Consider the following 11,191-nt stretch of genomic DNA (forward strand, 5'->3'; position numbering starts at 1 on the left):
GTGCAGGGACCCCGCAGGAGCCGGGGATTCCAGAACCGTGTCCGGCTTGCGGGCAAGTACACGCTTGTCTGAGAAGGAGGCTGGACGGTCCCCCTGCTTCTCTGAGGTGTCCGGAGGGAGGGGGCTGCCGTCGACCCTCACGAGCCACCCACGGAGGATAAACGTGCCATACCTGTCTCCTGTCCTGCCACCCTGTACGTTACTTCAGCGTGCTCCCACTCTCCTCTGAAACCGGGAGACAAACAAGGGCTGACCAACTCCGCTCCATCCTCAGCTGAAACAGAAAGAGACAGAGGCGGATAAAGAGCACTGACCGTGGTGGGGTGAGGGCAGGCCTGGAGCTGAGACGGCACCCGCTGAGGGGAGGCCGGCAGCACTGAGTGTCTCAGGTCAGCCCCGAGGGCCTCGGAGGGTCAAGGGAACACGCTTCCTTTTTGCCGCGGGATGGACTTGCGGAAGCGTCCCGAGTCAGCTTCGGGAGGCAGAAGCCCCAGCAGAGCCACTCCCAGCTCACGGCCACAGAGGGGCTTCGGGGTTCCAGGCGACGCTCATGACGACCCCAGCGGCTCCCCGTGGGGCAGCCTCCAGGGCCCCAGGATGCCAGCCCTTGGGGACACGCCTGCTGGCGTCCTGCTGAGTGGGTCCCTGTCCCCGCCTGATTCTGGCCTGGGCCCGCCTGCACCAGCGGAACGTGCAGGACACAAGGCTGTGGGACTTCAGGAGGCTTTCCTTCCTCTGAGCCGCCAGGGAGAAGTGCAGGCTGCTCTTCGGGGTAGAGGCCAGACACGCGCCCAAAATGCCACCTCACAGGACCCCGGGGACCCCAGCAAAGGGACCGCTGAGTGGATGCCTGTGCAATCCTGAGATATGATGACTGCTGTTTGCAACTACTCAGGGCAGTGGGTGGTCTGCTGAGTGACAACGGCTCACACGGCGGGAGATGCCTCCCTGGGACAGCGAGGAGTCTGCACCCCTTCTGGAGGCTGTCACAGCCCCACATGAAGACACACGGCTCCCCACCGCTCTGCCGGGTCGGGGTGCAGGAGGGACAGGACCCTGAGGCCGGCACAGACGGGCAGGTAGGTGCCTGCCATCCTCCACTGGCTAACAAGTGTTTTCTGGCCCTGAGTGTGGTCGTGGGTGTTTCTGAGACGTGGACGCGTTTTTAGTTTGCAAAAAAGGGGCCACTGTTACGAGGTTAAGCAGCAGGATTCAAAATAAAGGAGCTGAAGCAGGATGTGCGTGGAAAACAATTCCAGTGGAACACTCCCGCTCTGTCAGAACAGCCAGGCCCTGGAATAGGCAGCGGAAGTGCTGGGCCGGGGGTGTGCGTGGCTGAGAACATGCGTGGGCTTGTGCACATCTGACTGAGGCCTTCGGGGGGACAGGCCAAGGCTGCCTCAGAGCAGGGCCCCCGCTCGCCTCGGGCATGTGGTCCCCTGAACATCCCAGGGGCTCGAGTGCCGGCCAGCAACGCCTGGCTTGTCCCAAGCCAAGTACGTCAGGGCAGGATGGTGTGGAGAGGGCCTGGGAACAGACACAGGCTTCGTCCCCAAATGCCACGTCTGGAGGAAGGCAGAGCCCGTTCCAAGTCCCCTTGAGAGCAGAAGAACACAGGAGACATTCTCAGGAGCCAGAACCTCCCCTGAAGGCCCCCTCGGAGCCCCTCCCGTGTGCCCAGTGGTAAATCCTTACAAACAAGCCAACTCCGATCACACCCAGTTCCTTGGGTTCCTAAGAACCCCCTGCAACTCGGTGATTCAGAAATCGCTTCACTAGCATCTTTCTTTAAAAGTAACTGAGGAGGTCTTCAGGGGCCCACCAACAAGGTCTGGGGGGGCGCCTTCTGGGGCTCCCGAGTCCTGCTGGCCGGGAGGGCTCTGAACACTGCACCCCACTCACCAGGCTTTCCCTCCTCGCCGCCTAGAACCGCCAGCCGCGCCGACATCAAGCCGAGCCCCAGGTAGCTGCGGAGAGAGAACCCAGGTGAGCGGAGGCCTCCCTCAACTCCGCCTGCAGCACGTTCACCAGCCTGGATCCAAAATGTGGGGGGAAGGAGGAAACCAGGGGCAAGGCAGCAGCTTCCTGCTTCTTCCAGGAGCTCCCTCAGTGGGGTTCAGGGCATCCAGCTCCTCAGCTCGACAAGCGAAGGCTCTTACCTGGTGGGAGCTCGTCCAGGAGCTGTGGACACTGGCGAGGGCGACACACAGGTCCCCAGCTTTATGGTGTGGACGGGCCTCACGAAAAGAATCTATTAAAGGCGCCACGTGGCAAAAAAGACGGCCCAGAAACTTCCTGCACCATCTATGGACTCTTCCCCACTTTCCCAAAAACCTCTTCCAAGGCAGAAGAGAATAAGCACGAAAGAAGAAATGCAATCTTACTCCAGGTGAATTAAAAAAGGAAGAGGAGGAGGAAGAAAAGGAAGAAAGAAGGAGGGAGGGAGGGAGGGAGAGGCTGCAGGGGGGTCCACAGCAGGGATTTGGGGATCAAGTCTATAGCCCAGCACCTGGTCGCTCCCCAGGCGGGAGGCGGAGGCTGGGGGAGGCCTGCAGTGCTAAGCTGAGCCACATGCCTGGACACTGGACCTCTCCACGCTCAGTCCTGAAAACAAACCTGTAGGAGTAGAGCCTGTAGGTCCTATTAAACATCTGGAGGGACGTGAGGAAGCCGGGCGGGGCGGTCTGAAGGGTGCCCTGGGGAAGAACACAAGGGTTAAAGCACCTTTCCTGCTGGCCTTTATAAAAAATTGTCCCGCACTCCCTCAATTCATTTGAAAGAACAGGGCTATTCACAGATGTATTCAATTAAATTAAACTTTCATCAAATCACATGCTGTGAAACAGCTTGGAGCAAGCAGTGAAACACTTTGTCTTTCCTCTTTTTTGGCTGTGCCAAGAGGCCTGTGGGATCCTAGCTCCCCGACCAGGGGCTGAACCTACACCCCTTCCAGTAGAAGCGTGGAGTCTTAACCACTGGACTGCCAGGGAAGTCCCGTGTCTTTCCTCCCTGTGAGTAACATTTACCCATTCTGGGAAATACGGCCCAACCAGAAGACTTATGCATAAATATAAGGCTATTCCATTAATGTTAAGTTTTATATTTATTTATTTATTTATTTATTTATTTATTTGGCCATGCCACGCGGCATGCGGGATCTTAATTCCCCAACCAGGCATCGAATCCATGCCCCTTGCACTGGAAGCTCAGAGTTTTAACCACTGGACCGCCAGGGGAGTCCCAAAGCTCTTCCATTAAAACTAAAAATAATAGTAATAATTTAAAAAGTGGCAGATGAGGAAGGTACTTTTTAAAAGCAGCACGCAGTCTCAACTGGAAATGTTTTTGTGTCACTTAGAACAGCGGTCCCCAGCCTTGTTGGCACCAGGGACTTGTTTCATGGAAGACAAGTTTCCCATGGACAGGGGAATGGTTCAGGCGGTAATGTGAGCGATGGGGGGCGGCAAATGAAGCTTCACTTGCTGCCCGCCGCTCACCTCCTGCTGTGCAGCCCGGTCCTACCAGTCCGCAGCCTGGGGGTTGGGGACCCCTGCCTTAGAACATCCGTCCTGAAAAGGCCTGAGGCTCTGTCCCATCAGAGTCAGACTCCGGCCCCTCCCTGGAAGCCCTTGCGGGGGGCGGGGAAGAACCCACCCCACACCCTCTGCCCCAAGGTCTCCAGGTAGTATCTAGTTTATCACCCCGCTGAAGACCAGATTTCTATTTTCTTTTTTCCAGGCAGAGTTAAAATCAAACTAAGAAGCATTCACTGCGGGTGATCTGACCCTTAGGAGAGAAGCTGAGTGCACAGACCTTCCCCCGGGGCTGAGGCTCCCCCATGGGGCAGGTGGCCTTGGGGGCAGCAGCGGGTTACCTTGAATCTCGGGAGGAAGGTGATCTGGGTGGACCCTCCGCCCAGGTCCAGCATGCCCACGTTGCTCCTCCCGGGGGTCTTCAGACTGCCTGCAGCACCGGGAGTAAAAGCCACACAGCAATGCCCGTTAGTAAACAGACAGAACAGCAGAAAAGGGGAGGTTAGAAGCCAGGCCCTTCCGTGGAAAGAGAACAAGACAGACAGAAGCTGTGGCCACTTGAAAATGTCCATGTGTATTTGGGGGCCGTGAAGGACAGCCGCCCCGGTGGTGGCTTTCATCTGAACGAAGGACAACCTGTGCTCCTGGGGCCTGGGCTCCTGATCTGTCACCTGACATGGCTCCCGATCCCCGGGGCGGCAACTCCTACAGGAAACTTCCTTCTTTCTCATCCATGTGTCAGACACACTGGTCTTGTCCATAGTTACAAGAAAGGGACAAAAATCCACATCCTGAGAGTAATCTAAGAAAAATGACTCCTCGCCACCTGTTCCCTGTTCTACCTACGGCAGGACTTCAATTATAAGGTTAACAGCATTCGCATCGCGTCCAGTATTGACTAGTGTGACTCAGGGCTTCTCTCAGGAATGAGGACGGTGGCCAGGGGACGCCGCCTGGGAGCAGAGGCAGAGCTGAGCCTTTGGAGAAGGACCCCCTGCATCTCCAGCATTTGCATCTGCAAGCTCGGTGCCCGCCCCACCCATCCCAACACCCTACTTCGGGTCAGCAACCCGAAGGGGTTATTTTAGGGTGGAAATGAGGCCCCTGCTCTAAAGACCTGCGTCTGTGAACTGCTGGCTTTATGATGAAGGGAACCCACCTGTTAGGAAGTTCACGGTGATCCACGCGGAAACACCTGCAAGAGAGGGTCACAAACAGCATCTGAATCACCTGAGATGCTGTAAACAGCAATGGGGACTCATGACAGCTTTCCGATTTCAGGAGCACAGGGAGACCACTTCCTCACTACTCTCAGCCTCCAGATCAGCTACAGAAACGGGCAGCACTCATAGAACCATCCAGCTGCTGCTGGCAGACTGCTCTAGAAGACACCAGGCTAAAAAGCAGCATGCTCAGCCAAATTGTCACATCTCTTGGTCACACTCCTTATCAACTGTCTCTTTCTGGAAGAGGTGGAATGAGAAACAAATGTTCCCTTTCCCTCCACCCAAACAAACTCTTAAGGTCACGTTTAAAGTCAGGAGCTAGTAAGGAACCTTATGAAGTGACTCTCCTTAGAATTAATGCAACAGCAACATTCTAACGCATCAGCAACTGGGGATTCTCTGTAAATGTTCTTAAAACAGAAAAGATGGGATTTCCCTGGTGGCGCAGTGGTTAAGAATCCGCCTGCCAATGCAGGGGACACAGGTTCGAGCCCTGGTCCGGGAAGATCCCACATGCCGTGGAGCAACTAAGCCCGTGTGCCACAACTACTGAGCCTGCACTATAGAGCCCGTGAGCCACAACTACTGAGCCTGCACTATAGAGCCCGTGCGCCACAACTACTGAGCCTGCACTATAGAGCCCGTGTGCCAAAACTACTGAGCCTGTGCTCTAGAACCCGTGAGCCACTACTACTGAGCCTGCACACCACAACTACTGAAGCCTGTGCGCCTAGAGCCCATGCTCTAGCCTCATGGCACATGGCACTTCTGGCGACTACCTTCATCTGTCCCGTTCATGATGGAAACACAGTCGTCCCCTACGAGGAACGGCGACGCCTCAAACACTTCTTTCACCTAAATGTAAAGAGACACAAGCCTTTATCGTTTAGAATCTAAACTCACAGTCCCAATCACTGCCCTGCTTTAGGACAGGACACGAGGGGTGGGAAGCCCCACTAGGCGGATCCCAGCCCTGGGCCGCCACGTGGCCTGGTGGGCACGTTCCTGGGAGAGGACCTGGCACAGGGGAAGTGAAAGCAGTGAGCAACTGTGTTTGGCTTTATTTCCTTCTCCATTTTTTTTTTTTTTTAGCAATTATTGATACATAGAAACTTCAGTACGTCTGCACTTGTGTCCCACAATCCAACTTGAGCATGTGAAGGTATTCAGTAGTTTTTATAAGGGGCCTTGACAAACCTGCAACAATCTGTCATAATTTAGCAGCTAACAGGTTCAGAAACAGTGCGGAGGAGGACTACTTTGCTGAGAACACTTTCCCTGACTCGTGATGGTAAGAACCCTGCAAGCACATGTCAAAGACAGGCTCCAGAGCCGCCTGCAGGGAGGTGCAGGGCTTGCGCAGACACAAAGGGGCCTCCTCAGCAGTCACATCTGAACATCAGACCAAGAGCAGAACCTGCACTTCCCACGAGGACGGCTGGCTTGAGCCGAAATGTCAAGAATTCAGGTCCCACGGCCTTAGACACTCGGCAAGTTCTGGGATGGAAGGAAGCCCTTCAAAAGCACAAAATATATTTTTAATACGAACTTGTTCCTTTTATAAAACAGATTCATTCTAGAAAACATGAATAGCTTTAAACATCCTGAGAAAGAAAGCATCATTCATCCACAACCCCTCCACCGAAGGCGACACCGCTAACATTTCGACAAGCTGCCCTCCTTGGGGAGCTTCTCCGTGGCCTGTCTGCCTGCTTGGACGCGGGCTGATGTTCCATGTTTTCAATTATCACAAGTCACCCGCCCTGGGGTAACTGGATGAGCTCACCTTTCGCAGTAACTTCTGAGCCTTTTCTCCTGGTAACAGACGTAAACCAGCTGTGGCCTTGAGGACCAAGGGGGTGGCCTTCCAGAATTCAAAGGGTATGTCCTGTTTAGCAATGTCCAGTAACTCCTGAATTCCCGGGGTGCTCTGTGAACATGGTGGGTAGAGCAGGGTTTGCGCTCAGCGTGCAGGGTCACAGGTGCTCCCCACCCGTTCAGTTTTATTAATTTATAAATATATTTTTTCTAATTTTCCAAATCAGTAGAAACAGTGACTCAAGTGGTGCAGGCAGGAGCATGGGGCAGACCCTCGGCAGCGGAGCGGGCCAGGGTTCTACGCGCCTGGCAGCCGGAACCCCGCCAGCCCTGCCACCAGCCCCAGGCAGCCTCAGACGAGCTGCAACGGCCCTGGACACCATGAGTGAATTCTGGGGTCCCTCACGGCACTAAAACCCGTGAAGAGCTACACCGAGGAATCATTTCACCTGCCGGAATGCTGAGCTCTCCATGCTGGACCAGGGCCCGTGGAGGGCAGGCTGGGCAGGGCGGGGGACGACTGCCGTGAAGCCTCACCAGGCGTGTAGAGGGTACGATGCTGGGGGGCGTTTAGCAATGCCTGTGGGGGACACGTGTGCCTCTCACTCAGAAACCCCCAAGAGTTCACCCAGGCGACGCTCTGGCATGTGAGGGGAACGAAGTGCACATGAGATGACACAGAGCAGCCTTTCCCAAACCGTGAGGAACGAAGGGTGGGGGGTCACCTACAGGCCCTCCAGAGGGGCTGGCTCTCCGGGTGCAACGTGCACACGCGCGGCAGGACAGAGCTCCCTACTTTCTGACGGGGCACAGTGTCCAAGGCACACTTTTCAGCCCCGGGAGCAAAGCGCACACAGTGTGAACGTGCTCCACTGTGTGTGTAAATAGAGGGGACGAGAACACAGGACAGTGAGAAACCAGGGACACTGTCCTCCTGGAGGAAGTGGGAGGGGTTCGCTGACCGCTGGGAAGGTGTACAAGTCACCCCACGTGAATATGTGCTGCCTGCTTGAACGAGTAAGATTTAAAAAGCCCCATGAGGGGCTTCCCTGGGGGTGCAGTGGTTGGGAACCCGCCTGCCAAGGCAGGGGCCACGGGTTCAAGCCCTGATCCGGGAGGATCCCACATGCCACGGAGCCACAACTACTGAGTCTGTGTTCTAGAGCCCGCGCGCCACAACTACTGAGCCCACGCGTCACAACTACTGAAGCCCGTGTGTCTAGAGCCCGTGCGTGCTCTGCAACGAGAAGCCACCGCAACAAAGAGTAGCCCCCTCTCTCTGCAGCTAGAGAAAGCGTACGTGCAGCAATGAAGACCCAATGCAGCCAAAAGTAAATAAATAAATACATTTATAAAAATAAATTAAAAGCCCCATGAGTTTATTCCAAGATATATCATTTAATCAGGTTTAACCTCTAGAGTCGCTCATTTTGATTTGTTTTCAATTTGTTTCTTAACCAAGCTACAGGAAAGCAAGGCCGTGACCTCACTGTCTGCGATCAGGATGCATCTGTGGCAAGAATGCTGCGTCAGCTTCTGATTTAAGACGCGCTGGGGCCAAAGGAACCGACAGCTGCATGAGGGGCTGCTTTCGGGAGCCCCCTGGAACGCAGGTGCCCTGTGTTCGTGCAGCTCAGAAGTGTAAACGCCACCGACTTACCAAAGTCACCATTTGACAGTTCAGCTAAATTTCTTTTACACTTATTTGGTTCTGTGGATTTTGCATAATACATTTTTTTGACTTTAATTTTTTTAGTGAACATTTGTCATCTTCAATCAGAGAAACCGAAACAAAAAAAAGTTAAACTTTCAAATAATGCTTTTTCTAAGTTTGAAGCGTTTGTGCTTTTAAATCACATCGTAACTTCTGGGCGGCATGTGGGCCAGCTGGGGGATATATGTGGTGTGTGTGTGTGGTGTATATGTATGTGTGTGCTGTGCATGTGTGGTGTGGTGTGTATGTGGCGTGGCTGTGTATATACGTGTGGCTGTGTGTGTGTATATGTGTGTGATGTATGTGGTGTATGTGTGTGTGCTCTGTATGTGGTGTGGTGTGTGTGGCTGTGTATGTGGTGTGGTTGTGCGTGTGGTGTGTATGTGTATACATGTGCAGTGTGTGTGGTGTGGTGTGTAGTGTATGTGGGGTGGTGGTGGGACCTCCCGCGGGTGCCAGTGTCCTCCACAGACTGTCCTACGCAGTGAAATGTCCCAGGTCAGCACAGCAGAGACGCTGCTCTGGGAGGACGGCTCTGCATCTGAGAGAAAGAGAGTCACTTTAACAAATCGACAGAAGGCAAATTTGATGAGCAAAGAGAGATGAGAGAACACTGTTACCTTATCAACGTCATCAGCGTAAGCAGAAAGACCTGGCTTCAGTGCTTTGAAGGTTTCATGGGTCAAGGTGGGAGTTTCTAAAGGAAAATCATGTTTTAGAACAGGTACAAGTGTGAATACAAACACAAATACATGAACCTATACAACTATGAGGAGCCACACTTTCAAGGCAGACTTCTGAAAACAGACCTTCATTGTTTCTCATCTAAACTCTGCCTCTTTAGTTTGGCTACACAACCAATATTATACTTAATGTTTTGGCCAGAACTTTTCCTATTAAAAAAAAAATCAACTTTATTGAGGTATAATTTAAATACCCAAAACTACCCATTTAAAATGTTAAATTTTAACATAGTTAATTCTTGCTGATTCAACAAACAGAGAAATAGGGAATTCCCTGGTGGTCCCACGGTTAGGACTCTGTTCTTCCACTGAAGGGGGCATGGTTTGATTCCTGGTTGGGAATTAAGATCCTGCACACCAGCAGCGTGGCCAAAGAAACAAACAAACAAAAAAACAAACAGAAAAAATCCCGACAGAGGAGCAGGGCAAATGATTCCAAACTGCAAACTGCAAATGTGAAAATCATTTTCTTAATTCTAGATAGGACGCATTATACATTCTAATACATTCTATTCTATACATTCTATTCTTTTTTTAAAAAGGAATATTTCAGCCTTCGTTTTAAAAATTGAGTGTTTTAGATTATTAGGGGTCTGGACTCATGTGCTAACAGCAAGGGAGAGTATTCCCAGGCACACCGAGGCCAAGGGGTGCTGTCCGAATGCAGGCACATAGACCAAGGAGGAAAAAACAGTAATAAACTTTCTGTAAGGAGGTCTCTCCAAAGAAAACACGCCGGTTCATGGCTACTGAAGGACTACATGCCAACACAACGTTGCCTTAAACTTAGCTTCAAAACCAATTTTGGAGGTAGGTTAAGTCCAGCATATATTTAACTATTATAACAAGTTTAAAAATAAAGCAGATGAAAAGTAGATAAACGTGCCATGAGAGGTTTGAAGAGACCTACTAAAGGCATCCGGGACACCAGTTCAGTTAAACGCCCAGAAGGGTCAGCGCCGAAGCAGAGGGCAGGGACCCCAGCTGTGAACACCGACCCACAAGGGGTAGAGGGGGGACTGGGCAGCGCTGGGGGTCTCCCCACGGGAGAAGCCCGCTGGTGAAGATGCCCAAACTCCACCCTCACTCCTCCCCAGCACCCCCCGGGAAGCCAGGCCCGCAGGCTCTGGTCCCAGCTTTGCTCTCACTGAGGCCACAGCCACCTGTCACCCTTGTTGCCTTGCCGCACTGGGCGGCTCCATGCTGGCCTGGGCTCCGGGTCTTTGCTCACGTGCCTGACGCTCCTGGACTCCCGGTTCCCACTGGTCTGAACCTGGGGCGACTTCCTTCCTTAAACTCACCCCACGCGGCCTCTGGCCTAAGTCATGATCCTGGACACCCAACCGGCCCGGGATGCGGGGAGGGGACAGGCCGCCCCAACGCCCTCTGGGATCTCAGCTGCCCTTAGGTGGTCACCAGATGCCAGTGCGAATGAGGACATCTGGGACTCCTGGACAATGGCACTGTCGACAGGCTCCCCGGGGAGTCCCAGGCCGGGGGTCCAGCCCACCCTGAGGGCCCATGCTTTGCTATGAGACGGAGGACAGGGGAGCGCGGCCGGGGCTTACTAGCCGGTACCTCCAGGCTGCCGGGTGAACTGGAAGACGTGCACTCGGGTGCCAGTGCTCCCCGCGTCGAACATGATGCCATAGAAGACCTCAGGCCCGCGGGCAGCTGTCCCCGGGGGACTGCGGAACTGCTGGCCCCTCCGGGCCCCCGTGGCCACCTCGGGGATGCCGAGGAAGGCCTGGGTGGCGGAGGCCCAGTGCCACTTCATGTAGGCGACGTAGATGAACAGGCACACGAACAGCCCCAGCGGGTACGCCACCTTCGTCATCCTCAGGTTCCCACTGTTTGGTATTTTTCTCATTTCCTTGTCTGCTGAGGACTGTGCCACAGCGGCTGGTGGAATGGGAGGAGAGGCAGGAAAAGCCCGTGAGGCTGCGAGGCTCTAGGGCAAGTCAGAAATCCCTGCGCTCAGGGACAAAAGCCCTTCAACCACAACTTTGTCCACAGGTCTGCATTTTTCCTGTGGACTCAGAAGTTTCATTTGATCCTCAGAATGATTCTGGAAGGTGGAATCCCCATTTTGCAGAAGAGGAACTGAGGTTCGTAGAGACTAGACAACCCGTCCAAGGCTGTCGGTCCTGCAGGTGC

The 11,191-nt window shown here is 53.8% G+C and overlaps 1 protein-coding gene across 1 annotated transcript in view; it reads right to left on the bottom strand.

Moving 5' to 3' along the window:
* The window catches only part of ENTPD6 (ectonucleoside triphosphate diphosphohydrolase 6), a 15,085-nt gene extending 4,181 nt beyond the window's left edge, over positions 1 to 10,904 (bottom strand). The window contains exons 1-9 of the mRNA XM_007451443.1: positions 10,613 to 10,904; positions 8,912 to 8,988; positions 6,546 to 6,689; positions 5,539 to 5,614; positions 4,693 to 4,728; positions 3,875 to 3,963; positions 2,617 to 2,696; positions 1,903 to 1,967; positions 173 to 274 (exon numbers count right to left, since the gene is read on the bottom strand). Coding sequence (XP_007451505.1) covers positions 173 to 274; positions 1,903 to 1,967; positions 2,617 to 2,696; positions 3,875 to 3,963; positions 4,693 to 4,728; positions 5,539 to 5,614; positions 6,546 to 6,689; positions 8,912 to 8,988; positions 10,613 to 10,904 — 961 coding nt within the window. The remainder of the gene's footprint in view (positions 1 to 172; positions 275 to 1,902; positions 1,968 to 2,616; positions 2,697 to 3,874; positions 3,964 to 4,692; positions 4,729 to 5,538; positions 5,615 to 6,545; positions 6,690 to 8,911; positions 8,989 to 10,612) is intronic.
* Positions 10,905 to 11,191: the final 287 nt, after the last annotated feature.

The sequence above is a fragment of the Lipotes vexillifer genome, unplaced genomic scaffold (assembly GCF_000442215.2).
Source record: "Lipotes vexillifer unplaced genomic scaffold, Lipotes_vexillifer_v1.1 scaffold670, whole genome shotgun sequence".
NCBI classification, from domain to species: domain Eukaryota; kingdom Metazoa; phylum Chordata; class Mammalia; order Artiodactyla; family Lipotidae; genus Lipotes; species Lipotes vexillifer.